This window comes from Solea senegalensis, unplaced genomic scaffold (assembly GCF_019176455.1).
Source record: "Solea senegalensis isolate Sse05_10M unplaced genomic scaffold, IFAPA_SoseM_1 scf7180000013377, whole genome shotgun sequence".
Lineage (NCBI taxonomy): Eukaryota > Metazoa > Chordata > Actinopteri > Pleuronectiformes > Soleidae > Solea > Solea senegalensis.
Genome location: NW_025320811.1, coordinates 10,171 through 24,363, shown reverse-complemented (window position 1 = coordinate 24,363; position 14,193 = coordinate 10,171). Strand labels below are relative to the sequence as shown.

Below are 14,193 nucleotides of genomic sequence, written 5' to 3'. Positions count from 1 at the left end.
CAGGCTGCCTGCTACTAATCTTGGCATTACAACTCTCCAATCAGAAGCTCTCAGGTAATGGAGTTGTTATTGAACTTCATAGTCTGGATTAGATTCTCGCTGAAGATCAATGCTGCGCCAAGATGAGACTGATAAACCCTTGATAGCAATCTGAATCCCTGAAGCCATGGAGTGAAGCATGCTGGGTTCAAATACAGAGGAGGAGGGAGGGGGTGTCTGGACACAGCGCCGCCCTCCATACTTTCTCTCTCTCTCCACCTAAAGATTGAAACAAAACAACGATCTTAACTCATATACAGTGTTTATTTACGCGCTGAATCTGATGGAACAATGAAAGCACTATATCAGTGTTGTTTGCTAAATGTGGAATTGTGTCAAAAATGTATTCCAAGTGGCTCAGGCATTTTACTTGAAATAGAACTAATAAGAAATGGAGCCGCCATACATAGTTTTATTGTTATTTCCATGAACACTGAAACCAAGCTGAGGACAGGGAAGCATGAGCTGAAGATTGTGCTTTATCTTCATGAGGAGACTTTAAATCAATACTTTCTATTGCACTTACTTAAATAGTTAACAGCTTTCTATAAATAAACCAAAACAGGACATGATACAAGAACACCCACCCCACCCCTTTTTCTTGTAAATACATTTTTAATTTGACACATCAGTGAATGTACTTGCAAGTGAAAAATAATGCAAAATATTTAAGGGAATAAGTAAGAGACACATTACATATAAATACTACACACATTGTCCACCAGGTTGTGGCATAGACACTGAACTCCAGAAGTGCCTAAGTGCTTCCTGCATGGTACATTGTTAATTTTCATTGCTCCGGTGGTTGCGAACAATTTATTCGAGTAACTCAGCCACCATTTAGCATTAACCCAGCTGGGGCAACAAAACGGAGCACAATCGATGTTGGATCAATGCAAAAGACGAATCAATCACAAGGTTTTCTTCTACAAATATTTAATTAAACATGGTGGCAAATAACTTCAGGATTTATTGTTTGATGCTAAGAGCATTAGTGATTTTCCTCTTCCTCCTTCCCACACAGGACCTGAATGCTTTGCTGGTCAGGAGGATTAAAGGGACCTGGGGAATAGCACGCAGACACTTTTCCAATATATAATCATGTGTATATATGTGCATATATATTCATTATATTAGTTTAATATTAGTATTAGTATATAGATATTATATATCTATTTACATATATATATAGCATGGAAAAGTGTAGAAGGGCCTGGAAAAAGGAGCAATGGAGACATTGGACATACTTCAGTGATTTATGATTTATGTCTGCTTAACTAAGAACATCTTTTGGAGAACACATATGCTCTATTTCTTTTTTTTTTTCCTTTATAAAATCTGTGGTCCATATGTATTGATTGGTATATAATCTTCCAGTGCCAGAAGGGCTGGACTCATTGTGGGTCTGGGGAGAGAGTGTTTGGCCAGTGGTTCTCACAGGAGAAATTGGACAGAAACACAAAGATGAGCTGATATCCACACATACAAACACAGCGAGATAAGGTCTGCCAGTTCCTCAGAGGGCTGATAAGAGTGGGCGTGGGCAATGATGAGGCCCACTCATGGATGCATTGTTCTCCTAAAAGGGGCGGATCCCCCCTGCATTGGTGGTTATGAAGCAGAAATCAGGGAGCGGGGAGAGGGTAATCATTATTGGTTGTGACAGTGGTGACCTGACAGCTGGGTCCAGTCGTGCTCCAGTGCTTGTTCTACAACACACTGATTCAGACATGCAAACATACATACCCGTCTGTGAGTGCATGTGTACAGCTGAGCATATGCTTGCGAACAGCTGAAGCCTAAAAAACATGGACGACACTGGAATATAAAGTGTTCATGACACGTTAAAATGTATAACTTTTAAAAATAATAATGGACAGTTCATTGGTTTTTAATGTTTTCAAGCCAATGATGAAACAAAAACAAATTCCTAGACTGTGCTGAGGCAGGGGCAAGAGTTTATTCTGCTGCAAATTGTATGAAAGTAAATCTTATAATTTATGGATGAATTGTCCAGGGACTGTGAATATCAACACCAAGGTTTATGGAAATCCAGCCAGACTCCTTAACCAGTTGCTGGATTATAAACATCTCATCATGTATCCTTTGGGAAAGCATGAATAGCCATTTTAATGTTGGATAGATGTTATCTTTCTCGAGCCCAGCTGTTGGGGGGGACCGGCAGATTAAGGGGCAAAAAGTGCAACAATTCATACACAATGACACTCACACAAAAGAAGAAGAAGAAGAAACAGAAATAATAGAAAAATAGTGCAGGTTGGCTCATTTTCACCTGTCAACAGAGCTTCCTGAATCTACAGACAGTTACCGCTGCATATATACAAATGAAAAGGAAGTAGCGCAGCTTTAAACTGTCATTTTAAAAAATGCTGAGATGTCCAATCTGCTGGAGGTGTTTCAGCAGCTTTGTTTTCGTGTTTTTGATTAAACAGGTTGAGCTTCGCCAACTTTCTACTGTTTACAGTGGTAACATGTATACGCATTGTGCATAGTCAGCATGACGGTTTATCGTTCTCAGTCATTAGGGCCTGTTTTTCGGCCAGGCCTATAAGCTGGTATTTTAAGCATAATGGGCTAATGCTAACATGTGTCTCGAGCGCCAAGATAACACCTGTTTGTGGGTTTGCACACACACACACACACACACATGGGTGGGTAAATCTTCATCAAAGCTGTCCTGCTGAGGTTTAACTCTTTTGCTTGCACTCTCCTCTGACCTCAGTTCACTGGCATGCTGAGCCACTCATTGGAGCTGATTATAAGAACAAGGATCTGCTCTCAAAGCTGCTGACGCCGCTCGTGAAAATTGAGTGTTAGATAATGAAGCACAATGTGACAGCGATGCCAGTGAGAAAGTGTTCTCTCATGATCCTGTTATCACCGCTGCTTCTTCATCAGAAATTTGTGGTTGGGGTTTTTTGTTGTTTTTTTTTTCCAGTTTCCAACTCTACTCCATCGACTCAATATTTGCAATAATTGCTTAACTTTTGCACAGAGACTTTTTCTTTTACCGGATGGGAAGCAAGATTTGTCACAACATTCAGTCATCCACGGTGACTGAATCCTATTTGAATCCTAAAAAGACCAAATTCTTCTACACTTGGTGAATAATTAACAAGGGATGAAGGTTTTCACTGGGTGAAATCATGATAGGGATGGATGTATAGACAGATAACTCAATTATGTTTCTGTGTGAACCAAGCAGGTTTGATTGGTTGCGTCGCATTGACGTCACTCTCTGACTAATCAATGGCCGGCAGTCTGTTGACGTCACATTTTAGTATCAGCGCAGCTCGCTCGCAGGTTACAAACAAAGCAATTTCATCTTTTGCGTGAAGGACCACATGACATCAGTGAAATGAAAATGGATATGCAGTAAAAAAAAATCACAGATAATGCGATTTTCAAAGGAATGGCCAAAACACTTCTGAACACAGCGGACTTGTGAACCTTAGCGCTGGCACCAGTTCAATGTCAGCATGGCTGATACTGCTTACAGTCAATGTTTCCAACCAAACAGTTACTTGAGAGTCTTCCTCAACTTCACATCTCCAGCTATGCACTGGCATTGCACCATCACTGCGGGTGAGGTCCAGTTTTATATCCCCACTTGGAGGACACACTGTGCCACCATGACTGACCCTGCACTCTCTATAAAACCCAGGCTGTTGCACAGATGAGGAGGTTTCACTCACCCATGTTGGTGCAGCTGCTTCTTCTTCAGCTTCAAACCAGAAGCTGCAACAGCTGGAAAGACTGAGGTTCTGTCTGGCTCAGTAGGCCAAATGTGCTGGGAAACTGATATTTGTCCGTGTGCAGTGTCGAGCCAAGGGGCTATTAAAGGGCATCTTTGGCTACTGCCGGACCAGCACACACAATAAATTGTGTCTTCGGCATTGTACACATGAACCATGTCACTGCATGCTTTTAAGAGAGTAACAGATGATGGGTTATGATGGACAGTTGCAATAAAACTGGTGTTTCTTTGAGAATGTACCACTTTGTGAATGGGTGGATGATTTGGCTCAATGGATCTGGGAACACAGCCGTAAACGAGCATGGACGCTCAGGAAAACTGAACATCTTAGTGAGAAGGCATGTTCTGGATAACCCAGACTACAAATATGAAAAAAAAATCTGAACTGATAAAGGGGCTTTTAAGACTCATCAATGTGCAAATAATCTACTTTAAAAGAAATCTCGCAGATTTAATACACAGCAGATCATGTCATCTATGTCTGACATTATCCATGGCTTACTCTGATGCATGGGGACAACCATTTGATATGAGTCTGAACTCCAGAATTTCCGAGGTGTCATCTACAACCAGGCTCCTGTTAGACAATATGTCAACCACACTGGTGTCCACTCATATGTGTTATAATTTATAGTCTATTTTACTCTAAATGGGACAAAACTGACATCATGTTCTATTGAAAAAACTAGCAATTGAGACCATTAACTCCTCAGGAAAATGTTTACTACTGTTATGACTAGTAGGCTCATGTTCCCATAGACTTCCATTCAAACTGACTTCTTTTTGCAAGACTGTGCTTCAATGAAACTTAACTATGGGTTGTATGCAGGAATTATCACCATATGTATGTTTTGAAAATAGACGCCCCTAGTGGTTGTATAAATAACAGCAATCTTGTATCTTGGGTGTGTCTTTATCAAGTAGCTTTGAATAGGTTTACACCAGCAGTGGTTAAAGTTAGTGGTAACTTATTGCTTAGCCTTGTCTTTTTTACACCGTAACCCTAACCTCGCTAACATTTGTGCATAGTTGAGTTGAGAAATACACGTACGCTAAAAACGTACCTATGGGTCGTATTCAGGGATTGGCCAAAAAGATCCATAGTTCTGTGGTTTTTTTTTTATTGCTTATTTGAAAACCAGGTGTAAACATTTAAGAAATAAATGTATAATGTGTAAACATAAGTGATAATAAGTAGAAAATGTCAAGCCATTAACCTAGTGTTTCTGTTGAGAACTGTGGGGTTACGATTTACTGGTTATTGACTCAAAATAAACAGTTGGATTATGTAAACAGTTTACAATTACAGTTCAAAGAAAGGTTCATTTAGAAGAACTGATGGTCATGTGTTGATGGGGTTAGTAGTTGCTTCTTCCTAGATGTACCGTTTGCCTTAACCATAAATAAAGGCCACAATCACCTGCATGTGACAGTCACAGTCAGAGTATGCTTCAGCTTAAGCTTAAGCTTAATACAGAATGCATGTCTGGGTCAGGTTGGGCTCGGACCAAAAAATACGGGACGCCTGACAGGTTCGGGTCACGTCGGTACTCTTGGTAAAAAATGGCTTTGAATGACTTTAGTGTACATTTCGTGGCATTTGTATTCAACTGTTCAAGATGCATTTCAAAAAAATAAAAAGAGTATTTAGTATTGTATCTTACCCGGTCACATGATGGTGTTTACGGTAATGCAAGCTTTTATAAATAATTATAGTGACACCATGGCTACCATGCTGTCATTATCGTCATTAAAATCAGTTCTTAAAATAATCGTCACTGTCACAGTACAGGGAACTGTCAGCTTGCCTTCCTCTCCTCTCCTCTCCTCTCCTCTCCCTCCCTCTCTGCTTTCCTCACCTCTCACAGAACCTGGCAACATCAAGCCAGCTTGCATTTTAATTTGGCTCTGAAGTTACTTATTTCATTATCGATCATCCGTAATGCTGAATCAATGTTCATCTTGTTACGTGGGCCATAGCCGTGTAATACAGTGATAGTGGGGCCCAGAGTTACTCATTCCCTTTACAAAGTGACTTTACCGTAAAATCAATGCCTTGTGTTACTGATACAGGACTAAGTGCAGCAGATGGCGCGATGGTTGAGTGGGCGGCAAGGAAACAAACAAACAAACAAACAAACAAAATAAAAAAAAAACATTCACATTTGATGTCGAATGCACTAACAAAGCATGGGAAATATCCAGAGTGTGTGCACGGGGTTATAATACAGTTGTTTCATTCATGATTTTTCTTCAAGGTGGAATCTGATAACAATAATATGAATGTTTTTTTTTTAGATCCCTAGCCATTACTGTATGATATTTTTATACTATACATGTTTTGCACAGGTGTATTTTCTTTTTATATAAGTGTGTGTGTGTTTTCTTTATCTGACACAAAAAAAAACTTAAGCTTAAGAAATATATTTTATGTGTGCTCTATACAGTAAATAAATGACAGTGCTTCAGAAACCTTGAAGAAATAGTATAGAGGGAAGTTATATTGCATGTTGTTACAAGATTATTAAGGCAAAATTGCCAAAGAATGTCTATTTAATTACATTTTAATGGGGCATATATTCATTAGAATATTATATAGACACATTATTAAGGGTCAGTAAGCACCTACTCTGCTCTTGAAGCATGCAATAATCTGCAGATCTGTTTTCACGTCAGCATACCATATAAATACATATATAAATACAAATACAAGTGAACAGTGTCACATTATAAAATGTGTAAGTTTGGCCAAAGCTCTGCTCAATGCCTACATCTAAAATAGATCTCTCATTCAATCCACAGGCTAATCCCAAATAAGACAGACTGTTAAAAAATCCAGTAGTAGGCAACACCCCGAAGTTAACAAGTCAGTGTAAAACATTTGCGAAGTAATGCAATAATTCACACTTTGATCCACTGTCATAACCAAGTTTAATAAGTTGCAGTCCATTGACTATTAATTTGTTTCCAAATGGTGTGAGCAGGAGGAACAGTTCCAAAATGCTTTGCTTTGCCACTAATGCAAATCATAGTTGGGCTATCTGTTTAATATGCATGATTGGTTGGTATAATGTAATTAAAGTCCTACTGTTTAAATTACTCTAACAGTAAAAAAAACTTTAAATGTATTTTCAAAGAACACTTGCTTCTGCTACTAAGAACAATTAATTTTCAGAAACTAATTCATTTATTGGATTAAGCTTCAGTGTTCTTTAAACACTGTAAGATTTATTGGCCCTTTATTTCACCCTAATGGGACATGAGTTTGAGGGAGCGTATTTGGTGATCGAATGTGCTGCAAAGTTAGTATTTTTTCAGTAACCCACAGATTCCAGTGACTGAAAACACTTCTCACAACAACAGCTATAGACATTCCCAACAGCAAAGACGAGCTGCTCCTGCAATTAGATATGATAATAGGATAAAAAACATTAGTCACTTTAACAAATTACAGAGATTTATTTCCTGTGCGTTTTGTCATTGCATTATTTTTGACAGAAACCAGATATATTGTGGATCAGAGCTGGCGTCAGCTGATCAGTATAGCTTTTCTTGATCACACTGAAAAAGCTGTAAGTCAGTCAGTCCACTGCACTGTGACATAGATCATATTTACAGCCGCAATTTCTGCTCATGAAACCCAAGTCGAAACAAAGAGCAAGCTTAAAAAACCTCTCAGGAAATGCTTAAGACCTCCAGAATGAGAGTTAGTTTGTCAAGCAAGTCACACACACACAATACAAACACTCCACCTTAACTATGTGTATGACTTGCTTCACATCCTCAGTCGTCACCTACAATAACTGTTGATCAGCAAAAGCTGCCTCCAAATCGATTTAATGCGTTGATAACAGATGTAATAGTTGATTTATCTTTCAAACTATAGGCGTTGTGGAAGAGATCCAAAATGTGGAAGAAAAAAAGACGTCCCTTTGAAGCCTTTGATCTGTTGTCTGTTCTGCAGAGCCTCGGTGCAACCCTGCGCGCTGTAAGAAGGAACCATACTGCTGAGCTGATAGGCCGCGTATATGTTTGCTTAAGAGAATGTGGAAATTGTGTCATGTGCATAATTACTGTCAAAGAGCTCTGTACAAAACAGCCCTCAAGTCACTGTATGATTGCCCTTTTTTTTAAAAAAGCAACTTAAATTGGCTCAAAATAATAATATTACAACAAAATAATATTCATAATATAACTTTTTTTTTTATCTTGCTGTGTTTGTTTTTTTCTGTGTGTGTGTGTGTGTGCGGAAGTCAGTCAGAGGTTAGTTTACTGTTTACTTGAGGACGCTCCGTTTAGGAGGAGGAGCGGCGTCCTAATGCTTTTATGGCCACGCCACTTTCCCGGGTCCGTGTGAAAATGTGAAGTTGGTGCGGCGTTTGGCTTTTGGGCGGCAGTCAATTTAGACACGCGGGTCCTCGGCGTTGGTGTGGGAGTGGGTGGCGCGCGGGTGGACGTCGTCCGAGCGGCGTGGTCCCCGGCGATGAGACACGTGTCTATCAGGACTCTCAGTGCGGCTGCAGCAGCAGCAGCAGTCGCAGGGAGACACTTCACTGTAGACTCTCAGATCTGAACACACACACACACACACACACACACACACACACTCTCCTTTACATCCATTGTGCTGCTGTGCATTTAAATGCCAAATACCATCCACTTATCTTTAACCACCCTTCACTACACTTTGTGGGTCGATGTTATGAGTATGTGTTTGTGTGTGTGACTTAAGTGTGAGCGGACTATTGACTGCTATGTAGTGATTACCATTCCGGTCGGATGGCACCAGCAAGCCGCTGTAATTAATAACCCCATAATCCGGGTTGGGGAGGATGTAGACACACACAAACACACACACACACACACAGAAGGAGAAAGAGGGTGAGAGAGAGAAGGAGAGAGAGAGAGAGAGAGAGAGAGAGATCCAGCACAAAGTTGCACAGAAACAAGGCGTACCCTGACGCGTATATAGCACCACATAAGAAATTACAGCTGCTATTATCCCTCCCAGACAATGATAACTATCTGCTTCAAAAAGCAGATTAAAGGTTAATACAAGTTGAGAAATTCTTGGAAACCGTGATCGCCTTATCAAAACTAAACTGAGATTGACGAGATTAACATCTCGCGTGTTATTAATACAGTGAGATTTATGGCGCATTGGAATAAAGTGCGTGGAATAATAACACTAACAATAATCATAATAATAACTCAGGCCATGTGGGTTTTTTTTTGCAGACGATTAACAAAACAGATGCTGCTCCAAAGTCGCGTTGAAATGCGATTAAGGTTGTCCCCTTACACACTTTGTATATTGATTCGTAGAATTTCAATTCTGACTCCCTTGTTTTTGTCTTAAGCCGCATTATTTACATGACAGATCAGGTTGCATGGAAATTATCAAACGGATTTCTTGAGGTGTGTAGTCTGTCGCAGATGATCCTTTTGTTTTCACTGTATGAAGAACCTTTATTTAAAATCTATATATATTTTTTTTTACACTTAAGCGTTTGTGTTTATCATTACTATTATTGTTTTTGTTGATAATAATAACAATGATGTTTTTATTTATTTACGTTTATTGCATCTTTTTTTTAAACTCTTGCCTCATGCTGTTTCCAGAATAAACATCCTCTCAGCTCAATCCACTAAAAAATGTTTATTACTTATCATCATCGCCACTTCACACTTAGTCTTCATTAGCAGCGTAATGCGCGCGATCATCAGCTCTGTCTTTGATGCTAAGTGGCTACATGCGACCCCCCTTTGATGTCTCAAATTAAAGAATGAAGTGACTCCGATTCGCCCGGCCATCAGGAGTCCACGACACTTCACAGCCGCTGGAAGAAAGCTCAGCTCACAGCCAGTGAGGTGACGAGAAATCCAAAAAGAAAAAAAAAAAAGAAAATAGTTTATAACCTGTGATTATCAAGTAGAACCAGCCTGTTGTAGCTGCACATATTCACTGTTTTATAAATATGTGTTTCTTGTGTGATTGATTCTTGCTATTGAGATAAACAAAAAAATAAAAATAAAAATGTATGTCTCCAATAAACAAAAAGGACAATTGTCTCAAGTGGCTTTTAAACGTAACCTTGTTTTAATGCGTCTATAAGCAAACATAAACTAGTCTCGCGCTGTATTTAATCAAAGAAAACTTTGCCTCTGTGAATTAAAAGGAAACTGCAGATTAAAAAAAAAAAAAAAGTTAGTCACTGAATCCATAACGCTTACTCTTGTACAGCTGGACAATATTTTAATTAACACAATTAAAACAAAACAACTATATATGTATAGTTGGAGGACAAACGCAAACAAGTAAATGAAATAGATTGTCGAGCCATAAAATGAGACTTGAAACTCCATTCAAATGAGAGCTCGCGACGCACTTATCCGAGCGAGCGCGAGAGAGAGAGAGAGAGAGAGAGAGAGAGAGCGAGCGAGCGAGAGAGAGAGGTGTGTGTAAAAGGGGTGAGATTTGAGAAATAGGAGGGGCTTCTAAACGACTAGAAATGTCAATCTGAGCAAGGGAGTCCCAATAATCTAAAGCAATCTGTAAGGACCTGACCTTAGTCCATCCAGATCAATAGGGAAGTGAGGGTGGAAAGAAGAAGAAGAGGAAGAAATAAGGGGCGCAACCGGATCGTTTACACTGGCTGTTCCCGAGGAAATATAGACTTCCCTTGCTTGCACCTTTTGTTGCTCACATGCTCACACTGTAAAAGTGGATATCGAGGCAATTCCCCTTGCTTTGTGAGATTGCAGCAGAGCTTTCCCCCCTTTTCCTGCCACCATGTCTTTCCCTCAGCTGGGATATCAGTACATCCGACCGATATACCCGCCGGAGCGCCAGGGGATCGCCAACAATGCCCGGGCCGGGACAGAGCTCAGTCCGTCCGGCGCACTCTCCAACGTCCTCTCCTCTATGTATGGATCTCCTTTCGCCGCGGCAGCGCAGGGCTATGGAGCGTTTCTGCCCTATTCCAACGACATATCCATTTTCAATCAGCTGGTGAGTCTCACTTCACTCTGTCTTTATTTCTCGCTTCTTAAAACAGCAATGACTTGTACTATTACACTGGAAATTTAAAAAAAAAAAAAGAAGAAGAAAGAAAGTAAAGTGCACCGGCCTCTCGGAGAACCTTCATTGTCGCTTTTTGAAGTGCGAACTTTTAGTGCGCATGCAGTGGTGAACTTTGTCGTAGTATCCTTGTTTTTGTTGTTTTTTCTAATTTAGTTAAAAGTGGTTAAAAAGTAACACATTAACACTGTAGTTTACCGTGACCGCGTAATTCCCTGAAAGTGAGGACGAAAAAGAAACGAGTGTATTAAACCATGCAGTGTGTTGTTTACAGTGTCGGTGGACTATAAAAGCAAATCATTCATGTATAAAGTTTTTATTTTTACTTTAATTTAAGAAAGCTCTATTCTATTTCATAGGTTGTGAATTTGCTGGAATGCAAATGCGAATTCAAGTGTTTTGCGCATTAATGATTTGTTTATTTGTGTTATATTAAATCCACATCATAGTGTGTAGGACATTATTATCCCATAAAGACTAAATCTGTGAGGTGTGGATATTGTGAGTCTAACGAATCCTCTGCTCTTTGATGCTTTGTGTTTTTGTAGGGAGCTCAGTATGAACTGAAAGACAGTCCCGGTGTCCAGCACCCAGGCTTCTCCCATCATCACCCTGCTTTCTACCCATACGGCCAGTACCATTTCGGTGACCCATCCAGACCCAAAAACGCCACCAGGGAGAGCACCAGCACCCTGAAGGCCTGGCTCAGTGAACACCGCAAGAACCCCTACCCAACCAAGGGCGAGAAGATCATGCTGGCCATCATCACCAAAATGACCCTCACCCAGGTGTCCACCTGGTTCGCCAACGCCAGGAGGAGACTAAAGAAGGAGAACAAGATGACCTGGGCCCCCCGGAACCGCACCGACGAAGAGGGGAATGTTTACAGCAGTGATCACGAGGGGGAGGAGGGGGACAAGAGGGAGGACGAGGAGGAGATCGACTTGGAGAACATCGACACGGAGAATATTGAGAACAAGGACGACTTGGACGACCAGGACGACCTGCATTCAGACATTAAACTCGACGGAAGGAGTGACTCTGAGATTTCTGACAGCTATGAGGATTTACAAGGGCCCGACCAGAGGTTTCTTAAGGCCGTGCAGGGCAAAGATGGCAAAGACGTGGAGAGAGGAGGAGAGCACTTCCACAACCATCACCACCACCACCACCACCATCAGCACCACTCTCCTTTGACCATCAAAGCGGCCCAGCCAAACGAAGAACAGCTCAAACTGAACCAGGTGTCCGGCGTGAGCTCGCCGCCCTCGGAAAACAACCCTGCCCCGGTCCAGAAGCCAAAGATCTGGTCTTTGGCAGAGACAGCCACGGCTCCTGACAATCCGCGCAAATCGCCACAAATGAACGGCAGCAACTCGGCAGGCCCGGCTGCCCAGACCATTATAACCCCGCACAGACTCATCTCCTCTTGTCCCGTTGGGAAAATCCAGAACTGGACGAACCGGGCCTTCTCAGCACATCAGCTGGCTTTACTGAACTCTAACCATTACCTGGGACTGGCAAACCAGGCCACAGCCACCGGCCTGGCCCTGTACAGCAGTAGCAGGCAAACGGAGGACAAGAGTCATAGTTCAGAGACTCCACTCACAGGTACATGTTCCCGACACTGAGACGCGCATGTATAAATAGGCCTCACTTCAAAAACAAAGACACTAGTTCCCCATTTCCCACCGTCATTCAATTCTATTATTTTAGACCCTTCTTATGCCTTCTTCATCTTCTTCTTCGTCATTTTCTTCTTCTTCATTGCCTCTTTGTGGATTTAGTTTCTTTCTATAGGCCACACGGATGAACAGTGTTACAGTGCGCGCGCGTGTGTGTGTGTGTGTGTGTGGCTGCTTAAAAACACAGAGAGCATTTAAGAAAACGTGGATTTGTGCGACAGCTGTTCTTGTCGTTTATTTTGATCTTTTCATTTTTTTTTATTTTATTTAGTGTACACACACACACACACACACACACACACACCCACACACACACACACACTCCCTCAGCCCATTAAACCGAATGGTTTTCAACAGTAAATTTCACTGAGCTCCGAGATTGGCTCTGATATAGTTCACTCAGTTTTAATTTTTAATTTCCATTGCCTCGTTTTCAGAGAATAGTGCCTTGGCTGCAGAAGAGAAGTTTAAAACAGCTTTCCATCCACTTCAAAAAAAAATAAATAAAAAAAATATGTGAGGCTATAAATTAATAACTTTGAGGATTTTTAAATGCTGGTGCCATATCACGTTAAAACGCCCGTATTATGATTAGCTTTTATTCTGTTTCTTTTATCCCTCTGTTGTGCGCTTGTGTTATTTCGTCAAGGCCTATGTTACACTTGTTTGGTCATGCAAATGAGCTCATCGCGAATTCACTCCCGGCAACTGTCACTTTCATGTCACACGTTGTGTTTTTTAGCTCCACACGAGGCAATCATTGGTATTATTTCTTTACATCACTATTTTTTTTTTATTTTTTATTATTATTTTAAACTTTCGTTTCACCCCGTATATTCCAGGCCTCAGAACCAACTAGAACAACTCTCGCCTCTCTCTTTCTCTGTCTCTCTCCTTTCCACAAACCCCTCACCCGTCCTCTTTTTTATTTTTTTTTATTTGAATATGGAATGTAAAATAAGAATAATGCATCTCTGTATACTTACATTGTAAGCATGTCCTGTGTAAAACTGCTAATGTAATAATGTATGAACCTGTAGTCTGTGAGTTCTTTTTTTTTTCTTTTTTTTGTAAGTTCTGTGAGGATTTGATGTTCAAATGTTTTTTTTGTATATAAAGTTAAGAATGTGTACATAATTGTGAACTAAATTGTACAAGAAAGACTATATTTTGGCTAATAAATGAACTGCTGCAACTTTAAGGAAAATTGTTTGTTTTTGAGCGGGGGCATATTTTGACAGCTGCTTTTGATGGTGGCTGTTATTGTGCAGTGCAGCTTGGATTGCACTGCCTTGGTTTGGGAGTGTGTGTGTGTGTGTGTGTGTGCGCGCGCGCGTGTGTGTCTTTGCGTGGACAGCCTGAGGCACAGACTTCATCCTCCGTGGCAGATAAGTAAATATTCGAGAGGGATTCATCACACTTTTATGGTGGATGGGACTTAAGGCTAATTAGCCGGTACTGGGGCACATACATTTGGATATTCATGTTGTGGGATTATCCCTATAGAGGTGCAGCGGTCGCATTAAAATGAATAATTCTTTCATTAATTCTCGTCTTAAATTGTGTGCTCGATAATGATAGTTTAGGTAATGAATTACTGTTAACGCCAT

At 40.7% G+C, this 14,193-nt stretch overlaps 1 protein-coding gene across 1 annotated transcript; it reads left to right on the top strand.

Annotated features, from left to right (window-relative positions):
* Positions 1-10,282: 10,282 nt before the first annotated feature.
* irx3a (iroquois homeobox 3a) lies at positions 10,283-12,875 on the top strand. Its single transcript, XM_044015377.1, has 2 exons — positions 10,283-10,829; positions 11,447-12,875. Exons 1-2 carry the CDS (start codon positions 10,611-10,613, stop codon positions 12,527-12,529), a joined length of 1,302 nt encoding a protein of 433 aa, XP_043871312.1. The 5' UTR covers positions 10,283-10,610; the 3' UTR covers positions 12,530-12,875.
* The last annotated feature ends 1,318 nt before the right edge of the window (positions 12,876-14,193 follow it).

Excerpts from the sequence above, each read along its gene's own strand:
- irx3a (XM_044015377.1), top strand. The coding sequence starts at position 10,611 with ATGTCTTTCCCTCAGCTGGGATATCAGTACATCCGACCGATATACCCG. Across the intron at positions 10,830-11,446 it reads TATCCATTTTCAATCAGCTG|GGAGCTCAGTATGAACTGAA; the intron begins GTGAGTCTCACT and ends GTGTTTTTGTAG.